A 20,103-nucleotide genomic window follows, 5' to 3' on the forward strand; every position below is an offset into this window, starting at 1 on the left:
TTCCTCAGGATTCCTGAAACATGTCCATATAAAGAGGATAAACCACAAAGCCAACGGCGTACAAGAACAGCAAAGTCACTTACTTCACATGTTCAATGGCTCTGTGTGCGTCTGTGCATGAGTACGCCCCAAAATGGCAGGATGTGACATTCAGGATGGCTTGTGGCTGGCACCCTGACGCTTCTTTGATGTACTCGAGTGTCCTTCCACCCATCCACACACTGTTATCTTTCTTCACCTAAGATTCAAATCCTTTCACTGAACCAACCATCGATGGAGCCCCTTCTGTACGCACAAAAGGAGAGCCGTGTGACAGAACCGACACAAACAGAGGTGAGCAAGCAGCAGCAGCACTTCAGTCTCACTGATTGGTTAGTTGTAAGACAGACTTGTGGACAGGAATGATCCTTTATTCCAGAGTCAATAAAGAAATTTTTGTAGAATCTTTAAAAATTGAAACTCTAGGATTTCCAAAGTAAAACTGAAACTATCAATCTTCATCAAAATTATCCCACAACCTCCAGCCTCCAATGTGCTGTAATAACTGACATTTTATCTTTCTAATCTTACCTTAATTCAATTTATTTTCATGTTACCCTCTTGGGACATGCAGTCACAGTTTTAGGTACCAGTAGCAATCATATAAAAAATGAAAGGAAACACCGAGTTGTAATTCATTAACAAGTCTTCTCAGGCACCACTCGATTGTTGTTGTGGCACCCCATGACACCCCACCACTACCTTAACCAGTATAGCAAAGGTAATTATTTTATTCAACTAAATTCAGGTAAAGCCATTTTATTAATATTTAGAAGGCAGCTTCAGGATCTTTACACAGATTTACTAATGCAACAGAAAAATACATTATACAACATTCAGATATATATTTAAGTATTTCATAAAATGCAGGTCAATGTACTAACTGTCAAAATTCAGTTAATAAAATATATAGATAATGGAGAGAGGAGGAGAGGAAAACAAATATTTCAAATAACAGTGTCCAAAGAGATAATAACCCCCGAGGTGGGGTTCATTGAAGCAAGAAAAGTCGCGAGGGTCACTGCTGAGCGATCTGAGGGGACAGGTGCGACGGACCACTCCAGGTGGGCCCACGTGTAAGGCTAAGGAGTGGCAGTGGGAGTTGGAGGATCGAGGCTTGGCACACAGCAGAGTTTCCAAGCCCAGTTAAAGGATTGTTTGTGACTGTCGAAAGGACGCCTCCTTGGCCAGATAAGCAAAGGAAATGTTGGCTTTTAGAAAGCTGCACTGGTGCTCATGTTTGTTTAAAATGAATGGAAAGATTCCTGCTGTGATTTTAACCTCATTTTTACTGGATTTATTCATTTCACATTCTAACAATCTGGACCCACTGGAGGTTGCAGCAAAGAAGAGAATGAAAACAAAACTAAGTGACATTATGAAGAAAGCTGCACATCCTCTCTCTGACACAACACTGAGGGCTTTTAACCAGCGAATTATACAGCAGATGTGTGTCAAGAAATGCGACTGGGGGCTCCTTTACACCAACAGCAATACACCTGCATAGCACCTCACTGTGACTGTGACAGCCGGTCAGACATTTTCTTTCTTTATAATTTTCTTGTTTTATAGTCATTGTGTGTGTTCAGACCAAAGTGTGTGTATATTAATTTATTTACTTACTTATGTATCTATCTTTTTATGTATTTATTTATTTAAACAGCTTCTGTAAAGCTAAATTTCCCACACGGGACAAATAAAGTTCTATCTATCTATCCTTTTGACTGTGTGTGTCCTCATTTGCCCGGCTCATCCTTGACCTATGACTATCGACGATTCCAGGTTTAAGCTGCCATGGACTGTGAAGCCAACCTGGACCATCACACAGACCAATTGTACTGAATCGCTTGGTATGTCAGACATTGCAACCGGCCATCACAGGGCTGTGCCATGATGGTCTCCAGCTCAGTAAGATTTTTTTTTTTTTTAAATCTGCAGATGCTAAGATTTTTATAAAAATGTAAATGTTAAGGGTAAGTTGGTATCACCACAGAAGAGTTATTCAGGAAATCATGGTCGTTCTTCGTGTCTTTTACTAATTCAAATTACTTTCCGACCTTCTTTGTCCTGAAGTATACGCATCTCCACTTGATCCACCAACTGGGAGCACCATGTTCCAGAAACACTTGCTCATAATGATTACCAGCACAATCAGCACCAGCCCTGCTGCTCCAAGTCGAAAGTAATTCTGGGTTGAAAAATCTAAAAAGATAAAAAAGGGAAACGTCACCGTGATTTTCTTTGGGGGAAAAGTTCTCCACACAAATAAAACTCTTCAGTTCCAGCAGGATCATTCAAAATCTCTATCACTTTCTTTCCATTTTTGTTCAGACTTGATCAGCATTAAAATAATCAATCAAACATCAGCTTCAGTCATAAACAACAATTCATAAATGTATGCTGTGCAGTCTGCCTCTGTAGAAGTAAAGTCGCAGATCAGATCCCTCACCTTGGTAGACACACACGACTGACTTCCTTAACACTAGAATTACCAGAGTCAACGAAAAAACTCATAATTCTGGCCCACCTTAAATCCCTTCGCACCTCTCTGTCAGCCTCTTTTGTCTTCTAAATTTGTCGATAAGCCCAAGCAGCAAGCAGCCTGCTTATACCACCCCTCTCCGCCCCATCACCTCAGAACGGCCAAGAAGTTCTCCCAGTTCCTGCCTTGATTGATTATCTGAGAGTGAGCTACTCAGAACTGTAAAGGGAAATAACTTGATGTGTGTTTCGTGTCTAAACAATCTATGTAAACAAATCATGTTTTTCATGTTTTAGTAATAAATGACAAAATTTACACATGAACTATATAATATGTAAAGGTTGATGGCCAAATACCAAATAAACACTTTCATAAAAAGGGCAACAACAATACGACAGCTTCCGTGGTGCAGCAGTTATAGCTGTCGATTTATAATCCAAAGGTCGTGAGATTGAAACCAGCTTCCCTGCAAATTTGCTGTTTTGAGTAGTGAGCTGATCTTATTGTTACTATTATACAATAAAAACATACATTTCATTTGTGTCTGTAACAGCCGGTGTAAATTTATAGGACTTGTAAAAGTTAGCGTTTTTTTTTTCACTTTTATTTTCTCAGTCATGATCACGATATAATGTCCAATGTCCCCTCTCCCACATCTGACGCCGTTTCTTTTTATCTAAAACTGGGCATAACTGTAGATGTGAGTGGTGTTTTGAGACAATGGAACTGGAAATTCTCTGATCTGGAGGGGTAAAAGTTGATACAAAAACGCTGGTGAATTTCACCGTCACTGAATTTTTTTTTATTCAGTTTTATTGAGTGTTCCTGCTCACGCTGAATTAGTATTCACCTTATGGTCCGTGATGTTAAATAACTCATTTTATAACCTGTATAGTACATTTCAGAAAACATTGTGGCACTGATGCAACATTATTCATATTATTCATATTCATTCACCTGCCTTCTTGCGCTTCTAATCAGTGATCGCGGTTTTTTTTTTTCGATCTTTTTTTTCACATTTTGGTGCTCAGTACTGTTTCTTTTGTATTCCAGGACATGCAGAAGAAAGAATAGTACAGAGGTCAGTTCTGCACTATATGCAATCAACAGATTCAAATGTTAACAGTTCACACACACCCAAGGACCGTCCTTTCTACGTTTAGGACATGTGTACCTGTTGCAATGTACACACTTCTCTCTGTGCTGTGGTTACTATTACACTGAAGAGGCGCCTGACACTGACTGAGTTTGCTTTCCTGGGGAAGCGGCGGTCTTGGAACAGAAGCTTGTCAATGTTGCATCCTATTTTGCTTTATCCATCACCTTTTCTTGTAAGAAGTGACAACGAAGCTCCTCTGCAAGTAGAGCAAAGAACACTCTTATTTTCTCAGTGCTTACCGTGCATGCCATCAGCCTTTACATATTACATGTATATAGTTCATGTGTACATTTTGTCATTTATTACTAAAACATGAAAAACGTTTCTGTTTTAACGATTTGTTTACATAGATTGTTTAGACACAAAACGCACATCAAGTTATTTCCCCTTACAATTCTGAGTAGTTCACTCCCAGGTAATCAATCAAGGCAGGAACTGGAAAAACTTCTTGGCCGTTCTGAGGCGATGGGGGGGATGGTATAGCAGGCTGTTTGCTGCTTCGGCTTATCGACACATTTAGAAGACAAAAGAGGCTGACAGAGAGGTGCGAAGGGATTTAAGGTGGGCCAGAATTACGAGTTTTTTCATTGGCTCTGGTAATTCTAGTGTTAAACGTCACCGCTAATCTGTGGAGTGTGACTCACTGGTAGTGATCACCTGCTACTAATACTTAAAACTCACTTATACAAAGGTGACAAGTTTAGTTTGGATCTCTCACCTGACACACGTAACTGAACAGGGTCACTAAAATTCGTATAAAGCTCTTCTTTTGAAGCCCGACACTTGTACTCTCCACTATGTGAGAGACTCACAGGCTCGATGGTGAAGCTCTGCTCCCTTTGTGTTTTGTTAGAGTCTTCATCTCCGATCTTCTGTAGCTCATATCTCCAGGCAAATAAATCGCCTGGAAGAAGACAGAGCAGGTGGACTTCATCTCCTACATATATCCGTCCATCTGTACGCCCAGAAATCACCTTTAATGTGGCCGTCCTTTCTGAAAGTAAAAAGATGACAGGATGAAAGCACTAGGGTCTTCTCCTTTATCTCTTATCATTGTTAAAAGTCATTACAACCACAATGAACGGTAACCAACCCTCTACAAATTCCCTCATCCAAACAAATGACAGCAATCTTAACAAATGAAATCCTGGTCAGGATGCCAATCCAAATCCATCTGCCACAAAGTGCCTTCTCTTTAGCTTAGTGAGGCAAATAAGCAGCAGGCTTCATAATATTATCCAGTTAGTTATAATCTGAGGCCGCTTTGTGTCCAGATTAAGAAAATTTCAAAGAAATGACTCAACATCATAGACAAGGTGAGGGAACAAAAAGAGAGAAAGAGAAACACTAAACTGAACAGTTTCTTCTCTGCATATTGGAGGAAATTGATAGCTGCCCAACCTCACATTACAATTTGTCCTGATTCCTACTACCAGAAGCACATAAATAGAGTTCACGTCTCAAAATTAACAAAACTGCCAAATTTGCAGGTATGGACTTATTAAACAGGCCTCACCTTAGGTAACCTAGACCCAAACTCAAAAGGCAGTCTTCTAGCCTGCGCTGGCCCAAAAATGGGACGGAGGCCTTTTAAAATTTGAAGTTTCAAAATTTCCCCTATAGAGGAGAAGGTGATCTTAAATATCTGGTTTTAATAACAACAAAAACAGTCCATTTAATATTTTAAGAATTCGAAAACAGAAGCGCAAAAGAGGCAGGGAGAATAATAACTCAAAAAAAGGTTTTGCAAAATAAGCAAAATCAAAAATTGTACAAATCTAAAAATTCCCAAAACCAAAGTACAGTGCCTTATATACACTCACCTAAAGGATTATTAGGAACACCATACTAATACGGTGTTTGACCCCCTTTCGCCTTCAGAACTGCCTTAATTCTACGTGGCATTGATTCAACAAGGTGCTGAAAGCATTCTTTATAAATGTTGGCCCATATTGATAGGATAGCATCTTGCAGTTGATGGAGATTTGTGGGATGCACATCCTGGGCACGAAGCTCCCGTTCCACCACATCCCAAAGATGCTCTATTGGGTTGAGATCTGGTGACTGTGGGGGCCATTTTAGTACAGTGAACTCATTGTCACGTTGAACAAACCAATTTGAAATGATTCGAGCTTTGTGACATGGTGCATTATCCTGCTGGAAGTAGCCATCAGAGGATGGGTACATGGTGGTCATGAAGGGATGGACATGGTCAGAAACAATGCTCAGGTAGCCCGTGGCATTTAAACGATGCCCAATTGGCACTAAGGGGCCTAAAGTGTGCCAAGAAAACATCCCCCACACCATTACACCACCAGCCTGCACAGTGGTAACAAGGCATGATGGATCCATGTTCTCATTCTGTTTACGCCAAATTCTGACTCTACCATTTGAATGTCTCAACAGAAATCGAGACTCATCAGACTAGGCAACATTTTTCCAGTCTTCAACTGTCCAATTTTGGTGAGCTCGTGCAAATTGTAGCCTCTTTTTCCTATTTGTAGTGGAGATGAGTGGTACCTGGTGGGGTCTTCTACTGTTGTAGCCCATCCGCCTCAAGGTTGTGCGTGTTGTGGCTTCACAAATGCTTTGCTGCATACCTCGGTTGTAACGAGTGGTTATTTCAGTCAAAGTTGCTCTTCTATCAGCTTGAATCAGTCGGCCCATTCATTCTCCTCTGACCTCTAGCATCAACAAGGCATTTTCGCCCACAGGACTGCCGATACTGGATGTTTTTCCCTTTTCACACCATTCTTTGTAAACCCTAGAAATGGTTGTGCGTGAAAATCCCAGTAACTGAGCAGATTGTGAAATACTCAGACGGCCCGTCTGGCACCAACAACCATGCCACGCTCAAAATTGCTTAAATCACCTTTCTTTGCCATTCTGACATTCAGTTTGGAGTTCAGGAGATTGTCTTGACCAGGACCACACCCCTAAATGCATTGAAGCAACTGCCATGTGATTGGTTGATTAGATAATTGCATTAATGAGAAATTGAACAGGTGTTCCTAATAATCCTTTAGGTGAGTGTAAATGCAGGGGCCAAAAAATATTTCATAGTACATGTTAATTATGCTTTAATTTTCATTTCAATTCTATTATTTATATGAAGTGGGAGACTGGTCACAGCCTAAATTATCTCTCAGTTACATAATCAACAAATAAAAAAAAAGCTCTATTACAACTAGGCCTTCAGCTGGGGTCTGGTTTGGTTCAGAACTATTTTTGACTTTGGCTTTCATTTTTGCTTTGCCCCTGTGCTTTGTTGGCTCGACTAAGTTTGCGACCTTCTAAATTTTGACTTTGAATGTTCTCAATAACAATTTTGTCTTGCGTTTCTGATCTCTCAGTCTTTTAGTTCTCTCAGAGTAATTTTCAAAGACAGGTCTCATAAGACCAAGAGATAATCAAAAACAAGAAAACTTTAATGAAGAACTACAGAAAATGCCATGTTGAGCTGCAGTTTAGACTGACGTTTCTGCTTTTATGCAGCTGGGGTAAACCCCCCAGGTTCATCATGAGGTGGACCTGCCCCTCTGGGCTTCATATAAAAAGGACAGAACAGAAGACAAATTAAATTAGTACATACATTTAGGAGTCATAGTGGACTCCAAGCTATCAACTTCCAAACAGTGTTCAGAAGCCATTAAGAAGGCTAACAGAATGTTAGGTTATATAGCACGATCTGTGGAGTACAAGTCCAAGGAGGTTATGCTCAACCTTTATAATGCACTGGTGAGGCCTCATCTTGAGTACTGTGTGCAGTTTTGGTCTCCAGGCTACAAAAAGGACATAGCAGCACTAGAAAAGGTCCAGAGAAGAGCGACTAGGCTGATTCCAGGTCTACAGGGGTTGAATTATGAGGAAAGATTAAAAGAGCTGAGCCTTTACAGTTTAAGCAAAAGAAGATTAAGAGGTGACATGATTGAAGTGTTTAAAATTATGAATGGAATTAGTACAGTGGATCGAGACTTGTATTTTAAAATGAGCTCATCAAGAACACGGGGACACAGTTGGAAACTTGTTAAGGGTAAATTTCGCACAAACATTAGGAAGTTTTTCTTTACACAAAGAACGATAGACACTTGGAATAAGCTACCATGTAGTGTGGTAGACAGTAAGACGTTAGGGACTTTCAAAACTCGACTTGATGTTTTCTTGGAGGAAGCAAGTGGATAGGACTGGCGAGCTTTGTTGGGCTGAATGGCCTGTTCTCGTCTAGATTGTTCTAATTCTAATTCTAATTCATATATTACATTCTTAATAAAATTTAAATGTAAACATAATAAATACCATATTACAGTAGTAACATTCAGAATTTCTAACAATACAATATTTTGAAAACAACATATAAATTAAATAAAGCCGACCGAGTTTCAGAAAACAGATGAAAAGCTCCTTGAGAAAACTAAAAAATCAAATGAAGCTTCTCATCTCCAAGATGTTTGTAAAAAAATCAGCAACGTCTGACATTCTTTGCTTCTGCTAGTCATTTATCTCCCTCAAACAACAGCTAAGGAAGACAAAAGAATCTGAAGGGATTTGCCTTACTTCACAGTCGTGTTTGGGGGAAAAAAGTTCAGAATATTCAGTAAACAAGACATTAAACCTTCTTTAAGATAAACTTCCACAAACTAAAGATACAGAACAGACAGCCATGAAAAGGAGCTATATAAATACAATGCATTATTATTATGTGGAAACAAACCCTATCTGTGTAGACTCCAGAGTGACAGCTGCTCACTGCTGACCATTCTGTAGTTTCACACTTACCATGAACATTCACTATGACAGCATTGCTGGGCTGTGAGATCTGGCGAGTATCATATCTGTAGGCATCACACTGGTACTCTCCACTGTCAGACTGAGTCACAGACTGAAATATTTGAGTGCTTTCATTAGTTTCCATCCTGATTTTATCACCATTTTTGAACCATCGATGTATCCACATATCAGTGTCCTCCTCAACGATGCACTCCAGAGTCACATTGTCTCCAGTGTACACGGGTTCCCTCTGTTGCAGCAGAATCAGAGTCACCTTTGGATGATCTGTGGGGCAGAAGAGACGAGAACTGCTGTTGAACATGAAGCTACCAAAAACAAACACAACTGCTGAACTAACTCTGACAGATGAATGAGTTTCTGCGTTAAGTGCACTTTGACTTTTTTTTTTGTTTTAATTACACAAAGATAAAGAGAGACTTGAAGAGCTCACGTCGCCCACTGAATTTATGTGAGCATCTGGTGTCTTATATTGGACCGATAGGATTTTTTCTTTTCTGAGAGAAGCATTGATGAATTTTCTATTGGTCCATAATTTAATTACTGAGCCTTCAGTGATTTGCACATTCATTTTTGCCACAGCTTAACATCTGAAGGTCACATGTTGTCTTGGGTAGAGGAGCCAATGAACATGACAGACATTAAATTTAAAAGCCTTCATCGCAGTTTGAATACTACTACTGGTCACAGAGCATCTCGTGCTAGCAATTAAGTTAGTGTCACAAAAATTAGAACCTCAGAAACTGTTGCATGTTGGTCATGTAGTCAGTCTATGACCCAGGAGATGTTGGGAGCCTAAAGATTCAAAGATTTGAGGTTTAAACCAGTTGATGAGGGAGAATGGTGGCAAATGCACTGGGAAAATCAAACCACATGATCCTGACTGTGGTGCCAGCTTAGTTGGGAGTAGGCACTGTGGAGCAATGCATTGTGTTTGTCATTCCAACAGTTGGTGCATCTGTTTATTGCCACTTGGTATGGGATTCATAAAAGCATTGCTGATATTTATTATGCACCACCTGTTGGATAACGGAGACAAAGCAACTGAACGGATCACAGATACACAGACACTTGTCCTTTTATTAAAGTGGACTAGCTGTGCTACCGGTGTAGGATGGGTTGAAATCAAACTAATCAATGTAGACCTCAGCATCAACATTTGCAGTATGCTGTTAATTGGGAAGCATTTTATAATACTCATAGAAATAAAATGCATTACAACAAATGTTTTGTGATGTACCATCTGTTGGAATGAAAAATGCAATGCATTTCATTGCCAAAAAAATGTGATGCACCATCTTTTAGAATGATAGAGACAAAGAAACATGATGGACACACAGACAGAAACGTAGCCTTTCGTTAACAAGAATAAAAGAAAATAAATGTTTCCTACTTCTTTTAATATATATTTCCTTTTTTATACCTATTGATTCTTACCTTTTCCAAATAAACAAATCTACAATTATATGAAATAGAATATTTTTCAAAATTGTCGTGTGCATGGGAGGCAGGTTAGGGCTTTGGTGATGGTAATTATCCTGTGAAATTCGGCACTGCCTTCCCTGCTCCAGGAGTTCCGGTGGGGCAGGATCCCTGGTCATCTGCCACAATGCATTTCTTTGCTATTTTATATAACCCTTAAGAGAAAATGTTATATTTTATCTATACTAATAAAAGGCAAAGCCCTCACTCACTCACTCACTCACTCACTCATCACTAATTCTCCAACTTCCCGTGTAGGTAGAAGGCTGAGATTTGGCAGGCTCATTCCTTACAGCTTCCTTACAAAAGCTGGGCAGGTTTCATTTCCAAATTCTAAGCGTAACGGTCATAACTGGAAGCTATTTTTCTACATATACTGTAATGGAGTTGAGCTCGAAAGCCGTGGGGGCGGAGTTTCGTGTGACATCATCTCGCCTCACACGTAATCACGTGAACTGACTGTCAACGCAGTACGTAGAAAACCAGGAAGAGCTCCAAAAAGCGTTGAAGAAAACATGCATTATATAATTCAGAAGGCAGCGAAACAATAAGAAGCGAGCGAGTGACATATACAACCATATTCATGAGTGCTGCTACTTCGGAAACAAAGCACGATGTAAACCTAAAGTTTAAATTAAGTTCATAGACAGGCTGCCGCTGGCGTTTGTCATGCCCACGGGTAATGCGGGATACAAGTTTAATGAAAGGACGCAGGATATAAACGAGAGTTTTGATCACTTTGTAACTAAGTTAAAATTGCAGGTGAGGGGCTGTGCTTATGCAAATTCCGAGAGACTGTGTTTGTGGGGGATTGACAGTTAAGGCGGGTGGGGGAGTCACGTCATCATCTCCCCTCCCATTTATCTCATTTCGCTCTGAGCTGCACTCCGCAGCTAACGCAGTGTTACGACTTTGTGACGCTGCCACCAGATACTCACAGAAAAATCCACAAGTTAATACATACGCTGTGTCTAGAGTTTCTCCACACTGAATCCTCCAGGCACTACTCACAAAAGGTTACATTGACAAACGTGGTACGTTATTTTTAAAATGTTTCCTTTTCTTAGCACAAGCACAGCTGAGAAGCTTCGATGCATGTGCTCCATAATGCATTAAAAATCACGCATTTAATCACAAGCAAAGGGGAACTTCTGTCAATGCATGATTTCCTGGTACACCGATTACATTGATCAGCGCTTCCCGATTCATTTTAGCCTCGCACCCCTTGGTTTGAGAAGAAGTATGAAAAAATATGAGGTTAACACAGAAAAAAAGATCACCAATTGAAGCTTTATGAATAATCGATTCGCTATCAATAATTGTTTTGGTAAAGCCATACTCAGTGTAATCCATGATTAAATGAACGCTAAAAAAGTAAGAGCGAAGCGAGGATGATTTATTCAGGCAGGCAGGCGACAGCTCAATAGCTCGAATTTGGATATAAGTAGCTTCTATTTAGTCACCAGAAATATCTTTGTTAGGAATGGAAGTTGAATTTAGTCTTTAAATTTCTATGGTAAAGAAAAAGTTATGCAATGATGACTACATTTAACTATATAAAGTCAAAACTTGTATATATAAAGTCATTCGTGAATATATAAAGTCACTGTCGGAATAAATAAAGTCAAAACTTGAATATATAAAGTCAGCGCTGGAATATATAAAGTCAAAACTTGAATATATAAAGTCAGCGCTGGAATATATAAAGTCAAAACTTGAATATATAGCCTAAAGTCATTCCCAAATATATAAAGTCAAAACCTGAGTATATAAAGACGGCGTTGGAATATTTAGGAATATATAAAGTCAGCGCTGGAATCTATAAAGTCAAATCTTGAATATATAAAGTCAGCATCGGAATACAGGCTATAAAGTAAGCGCTGCAATATATAAAGTCAAAACTTCAATATATAAAGTCAGCGGAATATACAAAGTCAGTGCTGGAATATCCATCCATTTCCCAACACGTTGAATCCGACCACAGGGTCACGGGGGTCTACTGGAGACAATCCCAGCCAACACTGGGCGCAAGGCAGGAACCAATCCTGGGCAGGGCACATGCATCATTTTCAAAACATTAACCGAACAGTGTTTTTTTAATTTATTTTTCTGAATACGTTTTTGTTAACTTAGTTCAGTTCAGAGTCGTTTCAATCAATAGATTTTGACTTTGACTTTATGTATTCAGGAATGAGTTTATATACTCCGATGTTGACTTTATATAATCAGGAATGACTTTATAAATTCCGACGCTGACTTTGTATATTCAGATTTTGACTTTATATATTCAGAAAAAAGTTTTGACTTTATATATTCTGACGCCGACTTTATATATTCACAAAATCAATTTATTTGCCTGTTTGGCACCCATAGTATATGTGTGTGTATATATGTATATATATATATATATATATATATATATATATATATATATATATATATATATATATATGCCAGCAACACTCATGACAATGACAAAACAATTACCTTGTCAATCATGTTACATTATTATTAAAATGTTTCCTTTTCTTTTTACTTCTCCGCTGCCAAGCGCGGGTATTTTGCTATATATATATAGATATAGATATAGATATATATATAGATATATAGATATGACAACAACACTCATATCAAAGACAAAACAATTACATTAACAATCATGTTACGTTATTTTTAAAATGTTTCCTTTTCTTTTTCGTACCTTCTTTAACACACTACTTCTCCGCTGCGAAGCGCGGGTATTCTGCTAGTGGTATAATAATTTTTCTCTATTTTGCTTAGTACTAAGTTTCCTGTTGATGTACCCAGCTGGATTACATATATAGACCATTGTTCTACAAAACCATGAGGAACCAGGATGAACGTGCAGAAACTCACACGTCTCTTAAAATAAGAATAAAAATAACAGTCACATACACCCTAAGGCCAGGGGTCCCCAACTCTGGTCCTGGAGGGCCGCAGTGGCTGCAGGTTTTCATTCTAACTCTTTTCTGAATTAGTGACCTATTTTTGCTCCTAATTAACTTCTTTTGAATTCATTTTATTTGACTTGATCTTGAAGACTCGAACCCCTTAATTGTTTCTTTTTCTTTAATTAGTAGCCAAACAATAATGAGATACAAACTGAACCAAAACATGACCAGCAAAACAAGACCAACATTGTCGATCATACAATATCTGAAAATAAAGAAAGATGGAGGTCTCAGGAATGTTGACCTGCTCAGGTCTCCAAAATATTTTAATAGAAAAGAGAATAATCAACAATTTTGGAAATGTCTGCCATTGCACAATGAGAGCAGCAATAAGCCATGGAATTAAAGAGCGGGTTTAATTAACAAGAAGAATCAGCACCTAATTAAGCAACTGGTTGGAATTAAATTGTTTGGAGTTTCAGGTCCTGACTTCATTGGTCTTCTCCTGGCTCGCTCACTTCACATTTCACATTTCTTTTTGGGTTTCATTTAAGGAAAGAAATGAAGCAATTCATTATAATGATGAAGAGATGCAGGGGAACATATCTTATAAAACAAGTCAATTCAAATTTAATTCAAAAGAAGTTAATTAGCAGCAACAACAGTGCACTAAATAAGAAAAGGGTTAGAATGAAAAGTTGCAGGACTGGAAGTGGGGACCCCTGCCCTAAGCTAACAGGACTATCGATCAACCTAGTGGACGGAGTTAAATTATGGTCATTCAAGGTATCAACATTTGTCATGTCCAGTTAGCAGCTGGGTGTAACCAATCATTTAAAAAATTTTCTGATTATGTAATGAATTTATTTCTTGAGTACTGACCTAATCAATGAATGGTATTAATTATAGCGCAGAGGACACTCTTTTCTTTGTAAACACTTACTAATATATCGTTTGCCTCTTGCAAGATTTACATAAAGAATAATGACTGACCTTTTCTCCTGCCAGTGTTTTATTGCTTTAATTGGGGTCATTCCAGTGAGGGGTGTCTGTTTAAAAAAATTTTCTTCCACAGTCCCAGACCACCACACCATTTGACAGGCCTGGTGCAGCCACTCATCTCTCAACTTCAGGAATGAGAGCCATTGAATAACCCATCTAAAAATAATCAAAGCATTGAAGGGCCCAATAGTTGGAACTTTGTGAAGCACACCCTGTTCAGACATCGCAGCACACATGGTGATGTTGCCTTCACGTTGTCCAGGCACACCCATTGAGGCCCTGTGCCCCATGAGACTCCACATCGTCCAAATCTTATTGAGGCATAAACCTGCCTCGTCAACGTCACAGCTGATTGGCTCAACTGAGGCTGCACCAGTCTCCCTGCCTAAGCCGAGATGAGACCATGGTGATTACACAATGAACAATTGTGGCTCTTATTTTTGGACCTACTCTACAGTTCCTCCATCCGCTCTTCCATCTTTCTCTTCCCTGTCCCGCACATCCTCCATTTGTTCTTTCACCCCTTACACTCAATATGCCTTGTCCCTGTGCGACAGCTTGTTGATCCATATTGCACCACACAGTGCAGTAACTCACATGGATATACAGTTGTGTGAGAGGCTGATGGCATGTGCTTTCATGGAGGAAACACCACTAGAAGCATCTGCTCTGAGCTTGTCCTCACCAGCTTTGTCCTGAATGGATTATGCAAAAGCTACAAGAATTAATTGTTTTATATGCTGTCATTTACAGCAATGAACTGCCAGATCAGTGTGACAGACTGATGAATGTTCTAACTGTTATGATGAGACTCTGAGAGTTAAATGAGAAATACACCCCACAATGAAGAACATGTTTAGAGTTGGCCAATATGTGCCTCATCATTTACTGTTCGTAAAGAAAAGAAATGTGAGTGTTCTGTGAGCACATGCATTGTTACATTGAGGACTGGTTGTGACAACGGCATTTTTGGGATGAGAAACATTTCAAATTGACTGAGAAAAACTGTAATATTGAAAATTAAATGACTACAAGACATAAGAAGAAAAACCCGAGACCAAACAGCATTTGCGGCAATGAAAAACTGAAGCCTTGTGGACTTACCTTTATACCGTGCAGATGAAATCACTGCAATCACGGCTGAAACAAAGGAATACAGAATCTATTAAAATTTGAAGTTCTCAGATCTGGAAGATTTCTAAATTGTATGAGAAAAGTTAGAGCTTGATGTCTGAGTAAACAGCAGCACTAAGAATCCAAGAATGAACAAGGCGTACGGTTTTATGCCAATTGGAAACATTCAAAGCAGCCCAGGCCCGCTCGCTCCACTGCTTTTATAAATCCAGCCGTCCTCTTCATAGTCTCTTCAGGCACAGTGCATCTTAAGAGTTGTTGTTATAAACTGACTGGGAAATGTACGTTTTTAAAAACTAAAATGATAAATACTGAAGTATTATTATAGAAAAAATCCATAGACAGATAGATAGATTATATTTTATTTGTCCCCAAAATGGAAATTAAGGCTTAGCCATAAGTGTAGTCAAAAGAAGCAGAAGCAGTCAGTGCCATAAATATGAGAATGTCACCAGAGCCAAAACACTAAGACTATGAACTGAATCAAGAAGTGGAGAGCTATGAGTCATGGAAAAGAATAAGTAACGCTACTACCTCAGTACTAGTCTTGCAGGGCCAGATGTGAGAATATGCAAAAAAAGTATATGGAATAACGATAAAATTCTGCTCTGTAAAGGCTCCACCCACTGAGTTTCTTCCTAAAACACCCCTGCCCCCAATTCCTCCAGTCTGTGCATTATAAAACAGCCGCCAGGGTTTCAGGGAGAGATCAACAGATACAAAGTAAAAGACGACGCTGAGAAAAAAATAAAAAGCTAAAATTTCTGTTATCCATTCAGGAGCTCAGTAGCAAATGGTAACTGAGGCATAATAATTAATGTGCATGTTGTAATGAGGGCTGTGACAGTGGAGACAGACAGACACATGTAGAGCACTGCCGCTACTGGGCGGTAAACATTTGAGAAGTGACCCTGTCTGCTATGATAACGTTCCGTCATTTTATTTATGGCAGCAGAATATGACATAACAACAGCAAGTCGAGTTTTCAAAATCATTATCGTCTGTGGATATACAATATTTTAAAACGCTGCGGCTATTTTGTCACGGCACATTTGCATTTCCAATTAGACAGTAATGTTGAATTTCTTTAAGTTATTCATTTACGTGCAGTCAGTAGGTGGTGGATGTTGTGCGGCCTCATCTGTACATCTGCTGGTGTTGTTAGGCACATTTGTTGATTCGGGTGTTTTGAGTCCTGAAATCTGCATCTCCTGTGGCTCTTCACTATCAACTCTTTGAAAAGCCGTCCTTTTGATGGAGTGTGACACGCTGTTTACTTCAAATGCTTATTTTGCACTTCATATTTTCATGAATAGGGCTGCCAGTGCTTTCAAGCTTACATTGACTCCTACACGATCATCATAACGCTGATTAACAGAGAAGCACACACAAGACCTGTGACAGCGTATCGTTCATGTCTGTCATTCGTCCGTTGATGCTGTTGAATTCCAATGTATAATCTGATGCTACACTGAGGTGTTTCCCTTGCATCAGGTGATGTTTATTTTTAAAATGTGCAATGTGCTCTCTGCACACGGGACACACATTTATATCTCCAATGGGGTCTTTTTCGACTGTAGACAGTTCATTGTAAAACGAAGCTTGCTGTCTGTCCAACCAGGTTAACGAGAGTACCTCTGATCTTTGCAGTTCAAAATCTCCATCCCTACTTTGCATTGTGTCACTGCAACGCTCACTAGGATAAGTCAACATAGGGTCACTCAACATAACATTTTATTCCCACTTAGTCCATTTACTTCAAGTCAAGTCAAGTTGAGGAGCATGCTCTGGTACAGTGCGTTGCCGCACCCACTACACATTTACTTCCAGATGTTCTCAATCAAGTCAAGTGATTCTTGCCTACAGAACACTCCTGAAAAGATCCAAAACAACTTTCAAACAGATCAGGGTATGGACAGAGAGAGCTGTTTTAGCCTCGCAGGGCTGTTTTAACACATCCTTAAAGCAGCTGCAACCAATGGCCACCAAATCAAATTTGTGGAGTATGCATCATCAGTCTTTGGCAACTTTAACAAGTGTGGAGATGATGTGACTGTCTCAAAGACCATCACAACACATGCTAATCAGAAAACATGAGTGACATTGAAGGTACACTCTCTGCTAAAAGCTCATAATGCCTCCTTTAGAACAAGTTATAAGGTAGCCCACAGGAAGGCGAGGGTAAACCTAAGTTTGGGCATCGAAGCAGCTAAACGAGGGTATGGCAGGGAAATCCACAACCACTTTCAAGATACCAGAGACACATAGCACATGTGACAGGAAATTCAAAACATCACAGACTATAAGACCAAATCACATGTCTGCAGTGATGATGCCTCCATTCCAGATATCCTAAACAATTTCTATGCATGGTTTGATGGCCTGAACAACATACCTGTGAAGAAGTCCATCAGTCCTCAAGAGAAACAGGTACCATGTTTGTTCACTGCTGACGTGAGAACTTTACTAAATGTCAACCCACGCAAAGCTGCTGGATCAGACAACATACAGTACCTGGCTGTGTACTCAGGTAATGTGCAAACCAGGTGATGGATATCTTCACAGACACATTCAACATTTCCATTAGACAGGCAGTAGTTCCCAAGTGCTTCAAACTGTGCCAAAGAAGTCCTCATTCTCTTGCCTCAATGAATATCATCCTATTGCACATACACCTGCCACCATGAAGTGCTTTGCTAGTCCTGTGCCACCTGAAAGTCCGACTTTCCACATCACATTGTCCTCTCAAGTTTGCCTACCGCCTGAACCATTCCACTGAAGAGGGCATGTCTACTACTATTTATCTGGAAAAAAGAAACCACTATGCTAGAATCCCTATGGAACTGTATCCTGGTCAAGAGCACCAAATTCCTTGGTGTGCAATTCACAGCTGACCTTAATTGGTCAATTAACACCACCTCCTTCGGTGGCTGAAGGCAAACCTATTACCACCCATTCTGGCCACATTATACAGGGGAACCATTAAGAAAGTTCTGACCAGCAGCATCACTGACTGGTTTGTGATCTGCAGTGTCTCTGACTGTAGGGTGCTTCAATGGGCAGTGTACTCAGCACAAAAGACCACTGGGACCTCTCTGCACTCCACTGAAGACATCTTTGTAAAGCATTGCATCTGCAAAGCCCACAGGACTGTGAAAAACCACTCCATTCCCTCTCACGGTCTCTCTGTCCCACTTCCATCTGGCAGAAAGTTCTGCAGCATCCAAATCAATTTTATCAAGTTCAAAAAGAGCTTTTAAATACTCTTGCAACTCACCCAGTATAAAAAGATTATACAGCAATGCAGACAAGCTTAAGCCAAATACAAATGAGAATGAAATATGAGAAAAAATTGCAGAAGAATCAATCAAAATAAAGGCCATAACTGGAGCCATGTACACCTTAAGGTCAGAAGAAATTAAATGCTTTTATACATACCTATATACTTTTTGATAGATAGATATGTATGTATAAAGGAATGGGTATACTGTATATATATATATACATATATGTGTGTGTGCTTGTGCGCTCTGTCTATAGCAGGGGTCTTGCAGCACTGCCGTGGCCACAGATTTGTATTCTAACCCTTTTCTTAATTAGTGCCCAGTCTCTGCTGTTAATTAACTCTTTTGCCTTCATTTTAATTGATTTGCTATTTAAAACTCAGACCCATTCATTATTCTTAATTTAGCAGTCAAACAATAATAAGATAAAAAAAATGAGTCACCACATAACAAACTAACCGAAGTCCAGCATTCTTTAGCCATCTGGAACACTTTGAAGACCACTGAACCATCATAACCCTCTGAAATGTATATCTGAAAATAAAGAAAGGTGAAGGTCCCCATAATGTTGATCTGCTCAGGTGCACAAAACATTTTGACGAAGCTCAAACAAAAAAGAAAATCAACAGTTTTGGAAATGTCTGCTGTGGCCGAATGAGATCATCAACAAACCATGGAATTAAATAACGGGTTTAGTTAACAACAAGAATCGGTTTCAGATTAAGAAACTGAGTGAAGTTTGAGGCCCTGTCTTAGCTGGTCTTCTGTTGGCTCACCTTCACTCCTCGTTTCTGTTTGGCTGTGGTTTAACTAAAAAACAAAGCAATTCAGAGGACTGAATGTTAAAAGAAATTGGTTAAAATAAAGGGAAAAGGATTACATTGGCAGCAAAAATTAATCACTAATTTAGAAAAGGGTTAGAATGAAAACCTGCAGCCAAAGGAGCCCTCCAGGACCAGAGATAGAGACCACTGATTTATTGTGTGTTTGTGAGTGTGTTTGTGTAATGTGAACAAAAAATTCAACACTAACATTTTCTTATTGTATGCCTGAAATCTTTTTTTTTTTTGTTATAGGTCAGCACCTAGAATGAAAAAAGGCTTTTCTCAATGAAAAATTAAAAACTGAAATAAAAAATATACTTACAAATGATCAGATAGAGCTCCCAAGCTTCCATTTTCTACGTGTGTTTATTGAAAACAGAACACATTTTTATAATAAATAGATTTGATTAAGCAATTCTTTTGCAATTTTGCACTTCCAGGAAATGACATTCAGCTACGCTATTCTAACTAGAAAAACCACAGCGAATGTTTTTAACAGTTTTGTGATTCGTGTGTTATTTTTATACAGAGTTTTGAGCACTCTTTGCTTCCAAAATAATATATGTCTAGCTGTTCTGTGATGCTTGATAAGCTCAGAGCACTACACAAATGATGAAAAATATCATACAACACACAACACAATCATAAAAGACGTGCTCTACATCATAGATAACAACAACAACAACAACAACATTTATTTCTATAGCACATTTTCATACAAACAGTAGCTCAAAGTGCTTTACATATTAAAGAATAGAAAAATGAAAGACACAATTATAAAACAAAATAAATCAACATTAATTAACATCGAATAAGAGTAAGGTTCAATGGCCAGGGGGGACAGAAAAAACAAAAAAACTCCAGACGACTGGAGAAAAAATAAAATCTGTAGGGATTCCAGACCATGAGACCGCCCAGTCCCCTCTGGGCATTCTACCTAACATAAATGAAACAGTCCTCTTTGGATTTAGGGTTCTCACGGAAGGGCTTGATGATGATG

At 39.1% G+C, this 20,103-nt stretch overlaps 1 protein-coding gene across 1 annotated transcript; it reads right to left on the reverse strand.

Moving 5' to 3' along the window:
• Positions 1–1,762: 1,762 nt before the first annotated feature.
• On the reverse strand, positions 1,763–19,480 carry LOC120518912 (leukocyte immunoglobulin-like receptor subfamily A member 6). Its single transcript, XM_039741930.1, has 5 exons — positions 19,426–19,480; positions 14,966–15,001; positions 8,457–8,732; positions 4,399–4,674; positions 1,763–2,241 (listed from the first exon to the last, which is right to left on the reverse strand). The coding sequence occupies exons 1-5, from the start codon at positions 19,454–19,456 to the stop codon at positions 2,075–2,077; spliced, it is 786 nt and encodes a 261-aa protein (XP_039597864.1). The 5' UTR covers positions 19,457–19,480; the 3' UTR covers positions 1,763–2,074.
• Between the last annotated feature and the right edge of the window lie 623 nt (positions 19,481–20,103).

Source organism: Polypterus senegalus, chromosome 18 (assembly GCF_016835505.1).
Source record: "Polypterus senegalus isolate Bchr_013 chromosome 18, ASM1683550v1, whole genome shotgun sequence".
Lineage (NCBI taxonomy): Eukaryota > Metazoa > Chordata > Cladistia > Polypteriformes > Polypteridae > Polypterus > Polypterus senegalus.